Raw genomic sequence first — 20,034 nt, forward strand, 5'->3', positions numbered from 1 at the left:
CGTCGTGTATTTCACTGTCTGCGCAGCAGACAGTGAAATACATGTAGGGGCCCTTTTACGGGGGCCCCTGCAATGCCCATGCCAGTGGCATGGGCACTGCAGGGGCCCCGCGACCCCCCTACCGCCATCCGGATCCCGGCGGTCGGACCGCCGGGATCTGGATGGCGGTAGGGGGGGTCGGAATCCCCGCGGCGGTGCAGCAAGCTGCGCCGCCGTGGAGGATTCAATGGGGCGGCGGTACACTGGCGGGAGCCCGCCAGTGGTGCCGGTCCGACCGCAGCTTTACCGCCGCGGTCGGAATCCCCATTGGAGCACCGCCGGCCTGTCGGCGGTGCTCCCGCGGTCCTCCGCCCTGGCGGTCTTTGACCGCCAGGGTCAGAATGACCGCCTTAGTCTTCATTTTTGAAAAACAACGGATCTGCCCTTTCTCAAGCAACAGTAACACACAGGGTCTACAGCAACTACTACAACCGTCAATCTCCACTAAGCAAACTGAAAGAAGCTTACCTCGGTATGATCCCCCTACAAAAGAAAATACTACAAACCCAAGTCTAAGCCAAACTGTAAATACAAGCATAACCCCATTATCTTGGGGGCAACACACGCAATCTATCAGAGCGGAGGTCCACGCAGAACCCAGGCAGGCCCCTGTGGACCACAGGATGGTCCCTACCCAACAGAGTGCGACTTGCCATAGTGTCTCAGTCCCTTTCGGATCGGAAGTGGCATTGATCACGCCCTCCAAAGTGGAGAGCCAGCTGACTACAGATATCTAGGTCTTGACTCCACCCACTGACTGTGCTTCTCAAGGAACTTCAACGATCGCCGTAAACCGTGCCCTCTGTTCACCACCCCCATCCAGTGAGCCCAAAAATAAGGGGTGCCCCTACAGCAGAGGACGAAGAAACAATATCCTATCTAGACACACAAGAATGGGAGGACATGCTGAATGCATATTTCCAAGACGCTCCTCCAGCCCTCAGGACCACTGTAGACCCTGACCCCAGTTTATCATCTCACAAGAACGTTGCAAGGATCGACACAAGCCCAGATACGAGGGCTGCAAAACCAACTGGCCGGGGCCCCAGTACAAATTACAGTGTCTTCCACACGGGTGGTGCATGGGCTTCCTTACTTAAAAACACGCAGCTCCTAGTTGAAGCTCTTCATTATCAATCAGACAAAATGGATGTCCAACTTATCTTGTTTAACACACTGGCAGTGTTTGTAGCAGGGTTAGAAGGGAAACTGGGTGACCTGAAATCTCTCCTCACGCAGTCGCGATCATACCCTGCAAGCATATTGGCCAACTGATCATGTGGTGCAATTATAGATAAACTATCCACACTACCCTCCATGCTTAGCAACCTGTGTGCATCCCTAAAATCGTGAGTTTTCAGTAACCTTCCTCCCTCTCATCTTAAAGTCAACATCCCAGCCCAAGACTCGCTGGAAATTCACCCAAGCACAGACAAGAGTATAGCACACGGCCCAGGAGCAAGGGGCCACGACTGGAAAAAAGGGTCTTATCTGACGCCACTTGTAGCAGCAGCTCCAACAACCTTGGCCCTGACAGCAGCTATCGCCCAACCTCCAGGGAACAAGCAACCACCTGGCAGCCCCGCAGATGGTAACTCCAACGGGAAAGCTAACGCCAAGCAAAGACGGGCCCAAACGAGAAAGGGTTGTAAGAAGGAACTCTCAGGAAACGGCAAGGCCAGTTCTTTGCTTTAAACCTGGCGATTGGCCCTCAATTGGGAACCTCAGCAACTGGGATTGCCAATGAAGTTACAACTCCTTCGTCCCCAGGGTCAAAGGTGACCTTAGAGCAACTACGCTCAAACACAGTCTTCCATCTGGAGAGCACGATTACAACTGATCCTGCTCCTGTTCTTCTTGCTACAACAGCACAGGAGGCCTGTGAAAATTGGCCCATTAGGGTGGAGCAAGCACCCCCCCCCCTTAGCATCAGTACGGCTACCGCAACAACCACGCCACTGCTACCGGCCACTAGGTCAGAGAAATGGGTGGGCAACAACACTGTATTTAAATCCCTGCAGATTGCGCAAACTGTAGAGATTCCAACATATGAGAACCGCAATCTATCAACATGCCCGACCTCATCAGACCACTCAGCTATACCCCGGAAGGAATGATCACAATCCGGCCATTACAAACTCCTAAGACCGACCTGCAAACTAACCAGTTCTACCCAAACGCACAAGCGAGGGACATCAATACGCACAACAACCACTGTGGCCAGGAATGGGGTGGAGTGCCAGACCAATGGTCACAAAAAACAGAAACTCAATCTAAGCTTTTAGACACCAACATACTCATTTTCCACCCACACTACAAATCCAAGGGTATGGGAGACATCTTGAATAGGGGCAACATTCTCCAGCTTCTATCGCATATTACATCTACAAGTGGCCTGTGTACAACAGACCTCCATTTTGTTCACCTGACCACATCATCAGCACTTGAAGTAACCAAGGCCACATGGAAGTCAAGTCCAACAGCCCAAACAATCTTTGCAGAAAGGGCAACCTTCAAAAGCTGGGGTATCAGTATCACCAAGTACCGCAAGGTAGGATACCCGCTCCCTCTACTAATGACTGGCCCCATCACCAAACCAGAGCCCCTGATCAAAGAAACTGGTTCCATTCTCAAGAGTGCCCAGGGTTGCCTACCAATGTCTTCAAGATCTCTGACAATCACCATCCCAGAGACACCCGGAGCTGTATATCCCCAACACTAACAAACTTTCTCCATTCTAACAACGACTTGAGGGTGGATTTCAAGAACAACAACAATTGTAATGGGACTCGGTGACAAACACTAGACACAAGGAGGGGTGCCTCACCAACAAAGGATGCTCTTTGCCTCTGCTCTTGGAATATGAATGGCCTCCTCACCAAAACCTCAGATCAAGATTTCATCCAGTATATTAGCACCTTTGACGTTATAGTGATGAAGGAAACATGGCTAGGCGAACCTTTTCATCTAGAGCGCTACATGTGCTTCTTCAGGCCAGCAACCAGGAAGGCGAGGTATGGTCACCTGCAGGGCGGCCTTGCCACCTACGTCTCTTTAGCATTGTCAGTCAGAGCCACCTCTCTTGACTCCACCCTCTCATTCATTAACATTGTGATAATCATTACCCCTGAGGATGTGCCTTCAGCAGAGAAAGGAGATTTACCTTCATCCTAAGCTCTAACCCAAAGATGCTACCAAGCTGGTGGAGCAGCTCGAGAACTACATAAGCAGTGGAGAAATAACTGAAACTGCCGATATCATTGTCTAAGGTGACTTCAACTTGCACCTACTTGGAGCTTCCACAGATGAAGCTGCAATTGCTCTTTCCAGCGCTTGGGGTCATCCAACTTAGGGGGCCAACAAACACGGGCGACCCACGACAGCAAGCAGGACACTACTCAAATGCCTGGAACAACTACAATTAAGAACCTTGAATGGAAGATTCCGGGAAGACTCACCACCAGCTGCAACATAGTTTTCAACAAAAGCTTCTACATCAATCTACTACACCTTTGTCACTTTGCCACTGTTTGAACAAGTAGCCACCTACCACATAGGGGACAGGAGCGAAAGCGACCATTGCCCAGGAGCTAGCCTTTACTCTGACGATCTCCAAAATGGACAGATCAAGAATCACACTTATTTCTCACACCATAAATCAAACATAAAGCTTGTATCCAACGCAGCAATGGACCTGGCAGTCGAATTAGAAGCGACCGGCACCAGTGAGGTGGTGAAGTGGGAACTATTAACCACTAGGCTATGTAATAATTTTGTGGAACCTATCACCACCCGTCGACCTACAGCCTCTTCAGTGACAACAAGCTTGTCGCAGGACCACAGACTTAAACTACGAGAAGTAAAAAGGAAAATCAGTTCCACCATAAGGCATCCCCAAAGCTGGCCCGGGAATCTAGACCTGCTTGAAGCCCTAAGGCACCAGACACTAAACAAGCTGAAGTGGACAATCAATAGGACTCGCACTGAAGACCTATAGGGCAAGCTATACTTGGATAACAGCATGCGCTTTTGGCACACAATATGCAATCTTATGTGCCCCTCACATGGTGGTATCACATCGTACATACCAGAAAATGTCTGAGCTCAATATCTTGAAGACAATTTCAACTGCCAGCACTCAACCCAGGCACCACTCAATATGCTTACAGGAAGTCAGTCAAGTGCAGGAACTCCCCTTCTACACAAGTGCTCAGAGCAGCCTCTGTTCATAATAATTACTGAATCTGTCACGGTAAAGGATCTGTTAGCCAAGGGCAGGAGGGAAGGAGCCCCAGGCCTGCATGGCCTTCCCTCCACAGTTTTTAAGAACAATAGGTCTTTCTGGGGATCGATTCTAGAACCTCTCTACCTGGAAATTGGCCTTACCGGCACTATCCCACAGTCCTGGAAAGGGTCCATAATCTCACCCATTTTTAAAAATGGGGACAGATCACACCCAAATAACTATTGCTTAATTGCCCTAATAGACAATGAAGCAAAGTATTTTGCAGGACTGCTGCTGGAACACCTGTCTGCATGGATTGCTGAAAAGGGAATAATTCCCAAGACCCAAACAGGGTTCTCTAAACTAACCGGCACCATAACAAATATTATGGCCATCGCACTCCTTATCGACAAACCCAAGACACAGATATGGCAGCTCCATCTATGTTTTGTCAATCTTAAGGCCGCCTTTAACCACATGGAGAGGAAACTGCTTTGGAAGAAGTTAGCAAACTGAGGTCTTTCCCAACTGCCTTTTAGATCTGATAATAGCCCTTCACATGCACACATGGGTCAGGATTAAACTGGGCACAGGCACTCACCTCTTGAGGAGGATACCTACCACCATAGGATTAAAACAGAGCTGTGTCCTGGCCCCCACACTTTTTAACGTATACTTAGCAGACCTGGCGGGGTCTCTCGCTCTTACAAATCCACATGCACCAAAAATTGGGGACCTTGAACTGCTGTGCCTCATGTATGCGGACAACCTTGTGCTGATCAGTCACACCAAAATAGGGCTCCAGAGACTGATTAATACTACCCAACAATATTCGGACGCCAACATCCTGACCGCAAACTTTGAAAAAACCCGCACAGTGCCAATTAGAGCCAAGGTGCCCCCTAGTGCGTGGTACTGGGGCAAGACACAGCTTCTGCCATCACAAAAGTACAAGTACCTCGGTGTCACCATTGATAAGTCAGAGAATTTTGTGCATCAAAGAGAGTGCAGTATGGGAAAAGGCTTAGCCATAGCACTAGCTTAAAAAAGACTAAAAGCAGATTTGAACGTTCCATCACTCTGCCCCGTCTTACGGGTAGTAAAAGCCAAACTTCTGCCTACAATAACCTATGGGAGTGAAGTACAAAGAGGTAGTGAATTTTAAATCACACAGTGAACAAAGCTTACCGGATCATTTTCAACCTTCCGATATTCACCTCCCCCGCTCAACTCAGACTGGAATTCACCCTATTGGACTAGTCCTTAGCAAAACCTGGTGCATACATAAACTTCTGGAGTAAAGTCCAAGGAGCCACCTCAGACTCACTTAACCACCATTTATGGAAGGAACTTGAACGCAAGAATGACTCACTGTCCAGTTTATATAGAGGACTCACTTAGGAGGACAGGGCTCACCGACCTATGGAGGACCCCAACTTCGCATGGGGCCTTCAAAAAAGCTGTCTGGAGATCAATAAAGCTTCAATCCTTGTTGGAGGATAAAGCAGCCTTTTCAAGGAGGTCCCATGCTTGGATGATATTGAACACCTATACGACTCTGGCCCCACAAGCATCTCTTGGTCATGGCTTCTCAAGGCACACTAAAGAGTCATTCTTAAGGCATCGATTGGGGCTTCTAGAATGTACTCTAAACGCAGCCCCTTGGCTGAAAGATTCGACAAATACTAACTGTCGCTTGTGCGGTGCGGGCATTGAAGATCTCTTACAAGTGCTCAGCTCATGCGAAAATCTTGCGCCTGAAAGGAAAGCTCTATTACAAGAAAAGTTTAATGAAAGAGGCTTACGAACAAGTAGGCAAGTTGTGCTGGCGTGTTTCGCACCAGGCGACCTACAACTAAATTGCTGCATAGTCAAATTTCCATCTCTGGTAATAAAAAAGCAGCAGAGGCCGCCATGATAACACAGTGAAGCAACCGCCTTTATGCACCATTTCTCTCCAACCTTTAACATCATCATAATGGCACAAGATGCTGGCCACCATGTCAAACAGGGCCCTCAGCCAACATACATGCCTAAACCAACCAAGCAGCAAAAGATAATGGGCCTCATTATGACCCTGGCGGGCGGCGGAGGCCGCCCGCCAGGATCCCGCCCTCCAAATTACCGCGCCGCGGTCAAAAGACCGCGGCGGGTATTACGAGTTTTCCCCTGGGCTGGCGGGCGGTTCCAGTTAAACCGCCTGCCAGCCCAGGGGAAAACGACCTTCCCACGAGGATGCCGGCTCGTAATCGAGCCGGCGGAGTGGGAAGGTGCGACGGGTGCTACTGCACCCGTCGCGTATTTCACTGTCTGCAAGGCAGACAGTGAAATACATTTTGGGGCCCTCTTACGGGGGCCCCTGCCGTGCCCATGCCATTGGCATGGGCACGGCAGGGGCCCCCAGGGGCCCCGCGACCCCCCCTACCGCCATCCTGTTCATGGCGGCTTTCCCGCCATGAACTGGATGGCGGTAGGGGGGTCAGAATCCTCATGGCTGCGGAGCGCGCTCCGCAGCCATGGAGGATTCCAATGAGCAGCGGAAAGTCAGCGGGAGACCGCTGACTTTCCGCTTCTGACCGCGGCTAAACCGCCGCGGTCAGAATGCTCATTGGAGCACCGCCAGCCTGTCGGCGGTGCTCCCGTGGTCGGTGGCCCTGGCGGCCACCGGCCGCCAGGGTCAGAATGACCCTCAATGCGTCTTATGAATATTTAGATCCCGAAGACACTCTCTTATTAAAAGAAAAAAAAAACGTGAACAATTGTGACTATTGTTTTTAATGCAATAGTTAAAGTAACTTTGCAAATAAAATATCTTTCTATCATCAATCATAACTTGAATGTAGCTGTAGCTGTGCATGATTTAAACTTTATCATTTTCAGTTGAAGTGATAAATAACTATGAAGTAATTTTGGATTTCAGGACAGAATGGTCAATGTTGCAGAACCTTCTTACTTAGATCATTGGCTTATTGTCTACGGGAGGATTTATTGATGTAATAGAGGCAGAACAGAATAATAACTTGCTGATACCAGCCCACTGGGTTAGGGGTCTGGACTTCAATTATAGTTTCTTGTTGGTTATTAGAAGGTCCACGGTTGAGCCCTTTTTGTGAGTGGGAGCAATATTGTTCAAGGTCATTACTGTATAGGAAGAGGAACAGTTGAGCTATAACTGAGTTAACTGAGTTTACACATTTTAAGTTGAAGTCTGCAAAAAAAAAATGCTTTTTGCAGTGGAACTCGATTTTTCCACAAGTTCAATCCATTTTTTGATGAATACATGGTTATCACAAGGCAGATTTTTTATGATGTGGAAGACTGTAGGTTTGCTTTTAGATGTTTTTACTTGTAGTGATATAAAATGAAAAATTATAATTGATCATTTTCAGGCTTTTGCAGTAAATGGAGGATTTATAGACTAGAGCAACTCCACCTTCCTCTTCATCTACACAATTTAAGTGAATGACAGAATAACTGGGAGTGAGGAGGGTGAGAGGAGTCACTGAGTCAGTTTTTTGGTCATTAAACACAAGTCTAGATTGTTTATTCTGTAGCAGATCTAGAATGTATAGTCTTTTTGGTATCTTATACGCAATTGTGGAGCATGCACTGAAATGATGATACATTGTATTTTATAGTTGAAGGCTGAATAAACTGGAGCATGAATGAAGTTATTAGAATTACCCGAGTTCCTGGTTTCATTTGGCTACGAAGGCCTGTGGGGTTTTAGTTTTGATTTTGATATTTGAGACAAAGCTTGCTTGGGCTAAGCATCTGATTAGTAAGATGCCAAGATGTCTTAATGCCATTCATTTAAAGTCCATGAATTGCTCTGTTAGGTTGGGAAAGTCTGTGGTTTGGGTGTGGTTCCAAAGTGATGACTGCTAAAGGGGGAAAGTGAGAGGTAAAATAATTGAGATTTGTCCAAGTTTTCTAGCTTTGATTATGCGTACCTCATCAGCTTCTATGTGGTAAGCAGGGACTGTGTTTCACTGAAAAGGGAGACTAACCATTCAGTCATGGACGAGGAGACTAATTCTGAGAGGCCTAGATGGATAGCCGTTGATCATTAAGGTTGGAGAGGTAATAGGGAGTGGACTTTTGAACTCGAATTTTGGCACAAGATGATGTTAGCAGAATCATTATGAAATAAGTGATCATGAACAGGACTAATTGTGTGTTTGTAGATAAATTACACTATTGCAGAAAACGGGGGAGCCCTGGTTGTTTGAGATAGTGCCTTAGGGGCTGAATTTCATTAAAGGTCAGGTGTCTTCAGTTTGACTGAACACAATAGGGGGAACCTGTGCTCAGAATCATTATGAAATAAGTGATCATGAACAGGACTAATTGTGTGTTTGTAGATAAATTACACTATTGCAGAAAACGGGGGAGCCCTGGTTGTTCGAGATAGTGCCTTAGGGGCTGAATTTCATTAAAAGTCAGGGGTCTTTAGTTTGACTGAACACAATAGGGGGAACCTGTTCTCACCAAGGGAGCAATAGCTCTTGCTGTCAGTCTAGAGTCTTCAGCTTGAGGGAGCTCAAAGGAGGATGGATGGGATAATATTCACATTTTACCCCCGTGTTTGAGTTTGAGAGGAATGTGGATAGTGAAGGGACTAAGGAGGGAGTTATGAGTAAAGGAATTACATTATTTGAGAGGCTTACCGTCATAGCGAGGGTAGAGCAGGTGTTCTTGGCATGTGCCTGGGTCAGAATCTTGCTATTTTCAGAGATGCAGACCGAAAACATAATATGAATGAGTACATGTGGTGAAGTCACCAGTTTCTTTACACAGGGAATATTCTTTATAACAGCTATGGTCAGATAGTTTAGGAGTGATTTAAAATGGTTGTATTATTCTTAGCCAAAACATATAGCCACATGCGTAAGTTCCCATAAACAACTAAGAAGAATGGTCTTAAAGTTGAAAACAAATTTTCACATAAGTGGCTGCTAAGGTGACACACTTCCATTACAGTCTAAGAGAAGTAAGGAAATAACACTTAATTTTAAACCTGGATTATCGAACTTGTGTAAGAGAAAATAGTTCATGAAATCAGAGTTTCAGTCCTTTCACAGAAATGTTTTATCTGCAAGTTTATCGGATGGAGTAATTCAGTTAGAAGCTGAATGATACAGCAGAGTATGTCCTGGAACAGTCAATGCTCCTACAGTTGGGTGGTTGTGGACATAGGCTCACAGTCTGTTAACAGGTAACTCTTAATTTACTGAAACTAACCAATAATGTTTTAAAGCTTTGTTTGAAGCTTCTCACAAGAACTTTCCCTAAGAACCTTGTGCAACAAATCAGGTTCCATTTCTTCACATGAACAACTGCATAGTCAAACTGGGAGAGCCTCCCTTCACTTCTAGTTTGGGCATTAAACATCACATAACTGTACTTGCCACTATTCAGGAGGCATATGGGTAAATAGAACTTGAACCTCATAGTGTTATACCGTATTCCTAAGCGGTTTCAACTTTTCGCACAGTATGCTCTGCAACTGCTTTTTGGAAGATAACATGTCTGGTTACTATTAGGTCTGTGAAGCACTAAAGAGAACTACATAATTTGTGAATGCATAACATATAAACGATAATTTATCAGGAAAAGAAGGCTCTCCAGATTCATAACTCTATCTGTTCCAAATGTAATTGCCAACAATCAGTCCCCTGGTCTTTTCCTATTTTGTTGGTGCATCCTAACTTTGATGCCTGGCATCTGCCATGTTTCTACTTGGACAAAGCCAGGGTCGACATTTGCTCAGTTGACCAATTATTCACCCCAATGGTGGTTTTGCTACAGGCAAAATGGTCTCCAGGCATTTGATTACAAAAAAGATAACCTGTGCCATAAATTGTTGCATAAGTCGTCTCTACATTAAAGCATTCATGTCACAGTATTAGAACCAAGGCACACTCAATAAGTAGACTAATGCAGTATCATCAATGAATGGGAGTGTATTAAAAAAATTACTCATAAAAAAAAATAACACAATCAAACATATTGACAGGACAAAAACGTTACCACCATGCTACTCATTCTACCATTCAAAACACTCAAAGGGTACTCTACTAAAAGCATTCAATTATAACTCTCACATCTACAACCTATCTAATGAAGTGCACTATTTCAATTTTGGTTTTGTCTAATAACTTTACATACAACATTTTTAATACACTAAAGATTACCAAATTGAAATGGATACTGATTTCAATGACCTTGGAGGAATGACGAGTGTAGTCTAACAAACTGGGATTTTAAGCACACATGAATCTAAGTAGCGAGCGCTTAACTCAAGGAAAAAGTTGCTGCTTTCTTAGACCTACAAATATCCACTGCGTGCAAAGGCCAGAACCTCTTTTGAGAAGACAAAAAAAATAATATCATGCACTTAGTAAATTTATTGTAGTAACTGCAACTCTCCACTCTGAACAGTCTACTCGAGCTAAAGAAACTCCAAATTATTTATTTTGTCTTTCGCATAGTCTAGCACTGATCTGTTCAAGGAAAGGCGCATGAAGAACTAAATAAATGGATAATGTTAATTTAGGACAAGATGTTACCATGACAGAGAGACCATCCTTTACTCGGAAAAGAGAAGACTTTGAAGTTACTTTTTTAATACCAGTGTATGAAATTAACGGCCTACTTACTGGCTGTTTACATTTACCTAGCACACTTAACAGAGGATGGAATTTCAATGTGCAATATATCCATCAGTATATAATCTTGCCATGCAGATGCAAACACATGGAAGATCACAGAATACTTTCAGTTAATTTACTACGGCAATCAAAGCTGTCACTGATTTCGGGAGAGTATGCAAATGGAATGCCTTCCATACCTGTTCAGTTGACAATAACTGTTTGCTAGTATGACTTAGAACAGTACTTTCATGAGAGTTGGAGGCTTTAGAATAATTTTTTCTCCTTGAACTATAGCAACCTAGAGCTCTTAGTGATGCTTTCCAACAATCAGGGCTGACAAGCTGATCAGCAGAACCTTAGGGGAAAACAAAAACATAGGTTATTAAAATGGAACCTCCAATTTCAATCAATGATAAACAGGTATCATTTTCGTATGCTGGAATTAATGGTACAGCATTAAAAAAATAACAGAGTTGCAATCTCACCCTTTCATCCACTTGAAGGGAATCTCAGATAATAATAAACAATTACTTTCCTTGTCATCTTTCTTCTCTAGCCCTTCAAATACAGCCCTTCAAATACACAGGTGAGAGGTCCTGATGCCTTAAAAGTGAAATAAACAGAGCTACCTTTAGAATACCTTTAGAATATCAAAAACATTATTACTTATGGAGCTGTAAAGAGGTCCTGCCTAGCTTTACAGAGGAAGTAAAACAGGTGTCATCATATTATCAGATGGCAAACTGACCCATTTCTTGTGGGAGGTTTATTAATCATTTCCAAATGATGGGGTGTTGGATATGGGTGTCTCTCCACCCCAGACTAGTCAGAGAAAAAACAATGTAATAGGTAGAGCTTGCGCCAAAGGGAAACCTCAGGTGCCCCAACAACCTCATACGAAGAAGAAATGGAGGCTGTCACTAACTTCCAACCACTAACTCAACGGACCAGAAGAAAGGAGGGCGGGATAAATACTACACATGTGAGGAAGTTCTTACCCATATCTAAGTATGTAATAAAGGGACTTAAACAATAGAATTCTAGCTACAAAGAAACAGGAAGCTGTACATGAATGGGTTCTTTACCAGGAAGGTCCTCGAGAACAGGGAGAAGGGAGTGAAGCAGTGGCAGGGACAGAGGTTGACCAAGAAGAAGGCAGATGGAAGCAGCATTGGGTTATGAATTATAAAAAGGTGGTGAGCCAAGAGAACGATACAACTGTCACAAGATGTTGTTTCAAGAGATGGATTGCATTTTAAATCATATGGGCACAGCTAATCGAGCCATGCAGCTTCTCGATGTTGCATGTGCTTCAACAAACACTGTGTGTTTGCGAGGTAGACAGGAATGCCTTGAGGACGATAAACAGGTCTTCAATGTCATAATGGTGGGATTTACTGAGAAGCAGTGTTATCCTGTAATATCCCTGGGATGGCTTCCATTGGTATCCTTTGAGGATGTTCTTTAGTTGAGTCACACTGATCTTGGGGACACCAGCCCACAAAGAATTTTCTCCATTGGGGTTCAGAAAGACTAAAAATTAGATTGCTGTTCAGAAGGCTTCTTCCAGTAGGAAGGATTTCATCCAGCAGGGACAGGCCATCTGATAATGAGCAGTATTTGACATGTGCTCAATGTGAACTCTGGAACTGAGGTCAGTGTTGGTTTTGTCTGTGGTATGTTTGGGTATCCAAGTTTCAACCGTGTCAGAGGAGCACATGAGGTATGCACCCTCGTAGCCAAATGAAACTTTAACACCAGCTCATAAGAGAAGATCTTCATCTGCACAATGGTGGTTTCAGACATCCTTGTTAGCCTGCAGGGCTTCAAACAGAATGATGTCCTACTGTAACAGCAAGATATTAAGTAACAAAATACAAATCACACCTAGTGGGCTGTATCTATGACTCTTTGAATTAATTGAACCAAGAGACTAGAAAGAGGGGCTGAATAAGAGAAGGGGCATCTTAACTGAGAAGAAAGAACGCATAACTCAATGTCTCTGAGTACTAAAGTTTAAAAGGGACACCGGAGTCACATACCACACAACTGCAGCATGGCACAAGCACTGGCAAAGCCAACAGGTCTGACTTTCATGTGCTCATCAGTCATCAAGGTGGCTGCAGTATGCCCCAGTTGAATAATTTACAATAAACATGAAATACCTTTTAGTGGATCACATTTTGATTTATGGTTACAAAGCGGTCACAATACATTGCCTGTTAGCTTGGAATTCCCATGTACCGCAGTGAGCAACTGTTTGGGAAGATAATAAAAGAATGGGGAGAAAGTGAAGTCACAGCCACCACAAAATTCTTGTAGTCCCACAAGCCTCTGCACAACATTTGCATACACTTCCTAAAAGGCATAATAATGCATCAAACAGCCAATAGCATTAGATGAGTGATGTATATTCCTCTGGGGAGATTCAAGATTAATTTCAAGATGAGATTGACAATGCTTAATGCAATGTCTGAAGAGTACTGACCCAAATAAGCCAATGCCTGAAGGGAATGCAATTTAAAATCCACCTAATTGTCAACAATGGGGTCTGGACAGAGATGCTCTGAAATGTCACCGACTGGCTTAATGATATTACCTAGTAAAGGCACACCAACAGAGTCCAAACAATAAAGGATTTGAGCATACATGTGTTCTAGTTGCAGGAAAGCAATGAGAATCCCAATCAGCTCAAGACAACTTCAAAAATCACCACAAGGTGGAAAGAAAGAGGCAAAGACACCCAAATTCTGCCTGAAGAAAACTAATCTCAGATGGCTGAACTGTTGCAGCAAAGAGAGAGGACACAAAGAATGAAAATTAAAGAAGACACACTGATGTTAAGGGACACTAGCAGAAACATCTTCTTAGGGAAAACATGACTTGACTCAGTAGCATGTAACCATGCACTGTAGGACTGAAAACGTGGAATCCAATGAGCATGGAGAAAGGCTGAGCTTGTTCATGAATATGCCATGCAAGTGGTCAGATTTCATCCTTAACTGTTTTCTGCTCTGCAAAAATTAGCCCTTTTAAGTTATGTATATTTTTCTCAAGTACTACTCTACCAAGGGTGTCAGTGCACTGTACAGGAGAATGGACTCAGATTTGGGACACCATGTGCAAGGAAGAAATGTAATGAGTAAACCAGATGCAATAATAAATTCAACTCTTTATAAAAATGAATGTAACACAAAATTACGGTCTGTCTAATACTGGTGAGGAATGAAAAAGTAGAGAGGAAATGACATGGAGCTGGGATAAGAAAAGTCTGGCTAAATAGTGATGGCCGCTTTAAATGGAGTTATGGAGGATCCTGGAGTGCTTATCAGTATTGAGGTCCCGCAATCAATTATGGCCAACAAGAAGGCCTGACTTATGTGACAGAAGCCACTAAATTAAAGGAAGGGGTTAGCTTTCTTTATCTCATGAAGGGTGACCTGTGGTTTTGTTGCTGTATGATTGATCTGCGCAGCTATGGACAAATGTAGGCTGATCCACATACTTAGCTATTTGACTCTGTAAGCCAATGAAGGGAGAAGTCATCACTATGTAGATTTCGAGCCAACCTTTGTCTAATTTTGGGTCTTTGGTGTTGGCCAATAAAGACTCATTTATTTTACTGAATTGAGCTTGAGATGGTTTGAAGACTTCGAGTTTTATAGGTTGATAGGTATTCGTATAGAGCACAAATATCCTGGATTCAGGAGATCTTTAAGTAAATATGTGTCACCTGCCATGATCCCCCATCAATATTCTAAGTGGTTCCATGCACAAAATTAAAAATGTAGGTGCTACGATAGAACCCTGAAGAGAACTAAATACATCTGGAGGAAGGGCACATAAGTTGTCCATCTTTACCAAATACTAGCAATTTGCCAGGAAAGAACAGAGCCACCTCAGAATTTCACCCCAGTGTAAATGCAAATCTCTAAGACCTGGTGGATACTATGGCTGAGGAGAATGTTGCTGATAAATCAAGCAGAATGAGGAGGCTTCACCAAATAGAAAATGTATGTCATTCAGAATTTTAAGTGTTGCAGTTTCGGCACTGCCTCCTTTCCAAAACCAAGATTAGTGTGGTGCTAATCATTTTTTGTTCAGTGTGTGTGGCAAGTCGGCCACGTGTTGTCACTGGTTTGTAGTTAGCAATCTGATGTGTACCATTTTAAGGCCTCTTTAACAGGGAGGTAATTTGTCAAGTGTACAAATGGTGCTGTGTTTTTCGGACCAGACATCCCATAAAATAAAGAAAAATAATGATCTGCACTAATTTTAAACATGATAAAACAAAAATGCTAAAATATACAAATGATATATACTGCAGTGATGGCAAAGGTTATCCATGAAATTGGAAAAACATAATTTAAGAAATCATGGCGGTTTCTAATTGTAATACAATTTGTAAATATATTTTTTAAATTGCATGTAAAAAAAAAATTAACATGATAATTTAAGTATCAATTAATGTTGACCAAATAAATAACTACCAATCACAAACAACAAAGTATGTGGTTAACTCAGATACTTACTCTGCATAAGCAACCTGAGGAAGTCACTGTAATGGTCAGGGAACTGATGGAGAAGTACTGAAGTCCAGTGCTTACAGAAAATATGGCAAGGCATTGAAATCTCTTCCTCTGGTTCAAGGCCACATGCAGTGATAGCCACATGGATTGATTCAAGAAGTCTTGTACGTTCAGACAAAGGGGGTTTTGTAGAATTCAGCCACTGAGAAAGATCAAACTTGGGGGAAAAAAGAAGTAAAGATAATTGAATCACAAGTCTTGTGTAACTAAAATCAGTATCAATATTTTTTGAAGGGGCTTAATTAGAGTTTGGCAGAAGGGTTACTCTGTCACAAATGTGGCGGACATCCAGTCCGCTGTATTACGATGTCCACAGGATATAATGGATTCGTAATACGGCAGACAGGATATCCATCCCATTTGTGAAGGGGTAATCCCATCTGACAAACTCTAATAGGCCCTCAGTTTTATTTAAAAGATATCCACTTTATCCATCCTCCTGAAACTACCTTCATAGCCTAAGTTAATGTTGCCCAGACTAATTCCATCTCATAACATATTTCTGCAATTCATGTCTATCAACTATAAATTGAAAGCAACCATTTACAACCATCAGAATTCTTTTATCTCAAGGTGCACCTCAACCACTCTTTGGTCAGTACCAGTCAATAGTCTAGCTATATTTTAGGCGTCATCTAAAGGAAAAATAAAGGCTATTTACTGTAATATTTACTATCTGGTGTGGATAACCTCCATATTTACATGTTGTTGCAATCAACCGGGCATTAAGAAGAGTCATCAACGGCAATTTGTTCCTTATAATGTATAATTTTTAAAACCAAAAGGATACCGTCCAGTGCACACATTTGATGTCAATAAATATATCAGTTTTATATTATATTCTGTCAGTTTTTGAAGAACGGAGGGATAGTTATGATTGTTCAATTTAAAAAGTAAAGTTTGCATTTGATAGAGAGAATACATCAGAGCAAAGAACCAAGCAATATAAGCAATATCCTCTTTTGTGTGAAGAAATCCTTTATAGAGTAAACCAATGGTAAATGGAGCATCAAGTAATGGCCAATACCAGCAATGTGTATATTTCAGTTAAGATACACTTAGTTGATTTCTGGACCAACTAGCAGGTTGCTCAAGAATAAACATGTAAGCAAATGTGATTAGGAAATATGTTGACTGGGATACATGCAACTAATTTACACGCTTGGGCACAAGACACAACATCCAAGAACAATGTGAAAGATTCAATTTCTCTTGTGTAATGGGCTTTATCAGAAAAAGGTTGCTAGCAAGAACAAGGTAGCACTTTAAACATAATGGTATTCATGTGCTTATGCCTTCTTTGAACATTTCCTACCATAATATCACAAACATAAAATTATACAGAAATAATGTTATTTTCGAAACACCAGTGATGTGGTTCCTACTGAAGACCATAATGTACAAACAATCAAGGAATCAGGAGGAATGCTAATAAAACAATTATCTAATTCAAATAAAAATCAGTGCTGGACTGCAGAAATGTTTCTAAAATACATGTAGTGAGCATAACGCAACTTCACTGTACATTTCAGTATAAGATATAATATTGAAAATAATGCATACAGCATCCGTTCTTTTTATGGGATGAGGTAAATCATTAAAAGATGTCGGCGACAAGAACATAAAAGTGCGATGTAGTACAGTATTCACTTTTTATGCCTATAGTGGACATCTTTTGTATATAATATTACAACCAAAAAGGTACACAGAAATGCTTTCATTTTGTAATGATTGGACTTGAAGCTCCACACTTTGCAAAGCAGTCTGAGGTGACTAAAGGGCTCTGGAAAAAACAGCCCTGTAAGTGAGTTACCCACACTTGATGGGAAGCATCAGCCAGCAGCATTACTTGTGATCAGGATATACCAGAATTCTACTGTTTAAAAAAATAATTCAGAGATACTCATCATTATGGAGAAATGTAACCATAAGTGGGTGCTCCAGATTAGGTACTTCTGATTTCCATATAGAGAAATCCACTGCATTCTCAGAGGTCACTGAAGGGTCCTCACGCAGCCTGGTCTGAGGAACCAGTAAAATGCATGTGGTCAAGAGGCAGAGAAGCCTCACAAAGGATCTTGTTGCCTGATGTGATTTTGAGGGAAAACGTGCCATCACTGTGACTGCGCTGTACGGCCACAGACAAAGGAATATGACCACGTCCCTGCAATTTCTCAGTAAGGATCAAAAGTGATTTCTGCAGATTCACCAAAGTTGATCGAAAGCAGCTAAATATTTCTGCAGTCGATGTGCGGTTGCTACTATTAAAAGTTAATGGTCCAAGTAAGTGACAACCACCATCATAATTTTGGTGCTGAGGTCGGCCTAAAAGGAGTGACAGCAAATTATAAATTGAGATCACTCACAACAAGCCTTCAGTACTTTCTATGCTTGTCAAAGGAATCTAGTGGTTTGCTGAATAATAACCTTTTTGAAATTTTTCTGTTTTAAGAATGTGTTGAGAAATTTCAAACAAAGGAATGAGAGTCAACCTCCCTCTTTCTGGGGTACCAGAAAGTGTCTGGAATAACATCCTTTCCAAACTGGGATGGTGCTACCAACTATACTGAGCTGTGTGCTAGGACAGCAATAACCTCCTTCATCACGATGTTGCTGTGTGTACTAGGGAGGACCTGATGGCCTCTTGAGGGATTAACTACAGGGCCCACTGGTCCTGTGTCATTACCTACTTCTCTGAAGAAAGGCTGCCAAGTGACAACCATCTGGAGGCCTGTGGTCTGAAAAGTCTGAGCACTCAGGTTTTGTAGGTGAGATTCTGGAGCTTCTGATGCAACAGTACTGATAGTGTCTTGGTCGGTCGACATTTTGGAGAAATTATGAGAAAGGTTTCCATCTTTAGTCCAACAGGTTGGACTGTGCCATGATGAGTAACTTCCATAAAGGATGGGAATATTTCACGACAAGACAAGTTAATTTAGTAGCATGTAATGTTATGTTTCTCAAGGTAAACATCTACCTCTCTAAGGTGTCCAAATAGTATTGTAGCATGAAAGCATTTGCAAGACATATAGGCCATAAGGCTCTTAGACATGGGATGAGATATAAGATTGGAGTTGTGACAATGCCTTCTGTCAGAGCAAGCAGCCAAGGTGAAAGGCTGATTACAGCTCATAAGCCACAGTTTAAACAAGAGAAAACTGAACCATATTTTAATTCTACTATGTTTTACTCAAGCTAAATAGTGATCAGCAGAACAGAGATATTTATAGCAGTATGATTCCACGCTATAGGTCACTTAAGGAAAGACTGAATCTCTGCCTGTTTCTACATAATAAAAGTAACACCATTTTTTAACCTGACAAATTAATTATATTAATCTTAATGCAAGGATTACCAACTGCTTTTGGGTTTGTTTAAGTTATTAGTAGAGATTCTGCTTTTATTCTTCATGTCTGAAATTAAGACTAAAAAGCAAATCACCAAGGATTTGAGCGGAATGTGGGGAAGGGGGAGATAATGTGACCATATATTCTAAGGAATAAAATATCCTTTTCTCTGGGACTTCCAATATCCATTCAGTGTACAGCAGAGGATACTTTATCGCATATATAACACAAAGGATAAAAACTGTGTTACAATCTCATATTTTTGTCAACAATTGCATAAACTTACAGTTTCCACACTGTTTTAACATGAAAAATCGGCCAATATTCTTTAACCTGATATTGACTAATATTCTTCTACACTCTCACAGTATTTTAAATGTGTTTATAAGTCTTAATGTTGTGCCTCCAAATGTACAAGCATCTATAGTTTTCTTACATTTCATTGTTTCCTACGCTGATTTTGCCTCCTTCTCAGTCATGTTACAGTTTGCCCGGCTTATCCTTAACTATCCGTTTTTTTCATTTTCCAACAAGCTTCAATCATATAAATACCTATAATAAAGTCACTAAGGCTTCCCTTTAAGTTGTTGATCTTATACACACTACCATTGCCCCTGTTCAGAAGATATTCAGATTATTTCCTAGCCTGATAAAAAAAAACAATATCAGTAACAATTATAGAATTGAAGTATTATTAAATCTCTTTGTGAAAGTGCACATGCCTGAGGATATTAAAAACAAACTGATCCCAACTTGAAGTACGATGGGATGAATGTCATAATATACTTCTTTCTTACAGTGTTCGAGAATATTCTTGATAATATATCCATGACCAGGCAGTCTTTTATTTCTTTTTTAACAGTTGAATTTGATTTTTCAATTTAAATGTGCCACTCCATAAACAGGGGTGTGAATGTTCTCTCTTTGTGAATTACAGTATTTGCCAACTGTAGGTCTGATTCATTATCCAGCTGTCCGGCTACCACTTATCAGTTTGACTTTAAGTCGAGCAAAATACAAGATACTTCCCTGTAGTAATGCTCTTCATGTGTATACTCTAGTTCCTCATCTTGTGATTCCAGAGCCAGGACCTGCACCAAACCTGGAACAACCAGTGCAGCTGTGGCAGAGGAGTCGAGGAACAGCCCAGCGCCAGAGGCAAAACAGGCTGATGCCGA

At 42.3% G+C, this 20,034-nt stretch overlaps 1 protein-coding gene across 2 annotated transcripts in view; it reads right to left on the reverse strand.

The window, feature by feature from the left end:
* Positions 1-20,034, reverse strand: part of EPG5 (ectopic P-granules 5 autophagy tethering factor) — a 568,130-nt gene that overhangs the window by 191,793 nt on the left and 356,303 nt on the right. For both annotated transcript variants that reach the window (XM_069218853.1, XM_069218854.1), the window contains exons 31-32: positions 15,453-15,666; positions 11,118-11,275 (exon numbers count right to left, since the gene is read on the reverse strand). In XM_069218853.1, the coding sequence (XP_069074954.1) occupies positions 11,118-11,275; positions 15,453-15,666 (372 nt within the window). The remainder of the gene's footprint in view (positions 1-11,117; positions 11,276-15,452; positions 15,667-20,034) is intronic.

This window comes from Pleurodeles waltl, chromosome 1_1 (genome assembly GCF_031143425.1).
Source record: "Pleurodeles waltl isolate 20211129_DDA chromosome 1_1, aPleWal1.hap1.20221129, whole genome shotgun sequence".
Classification (NCBI taxonomy): Eukaryota; Metazoa; Chordata; class Amphibia; order Caudata; family Salamandridae; genus Pleurodeles; species Pleurodeles waltl.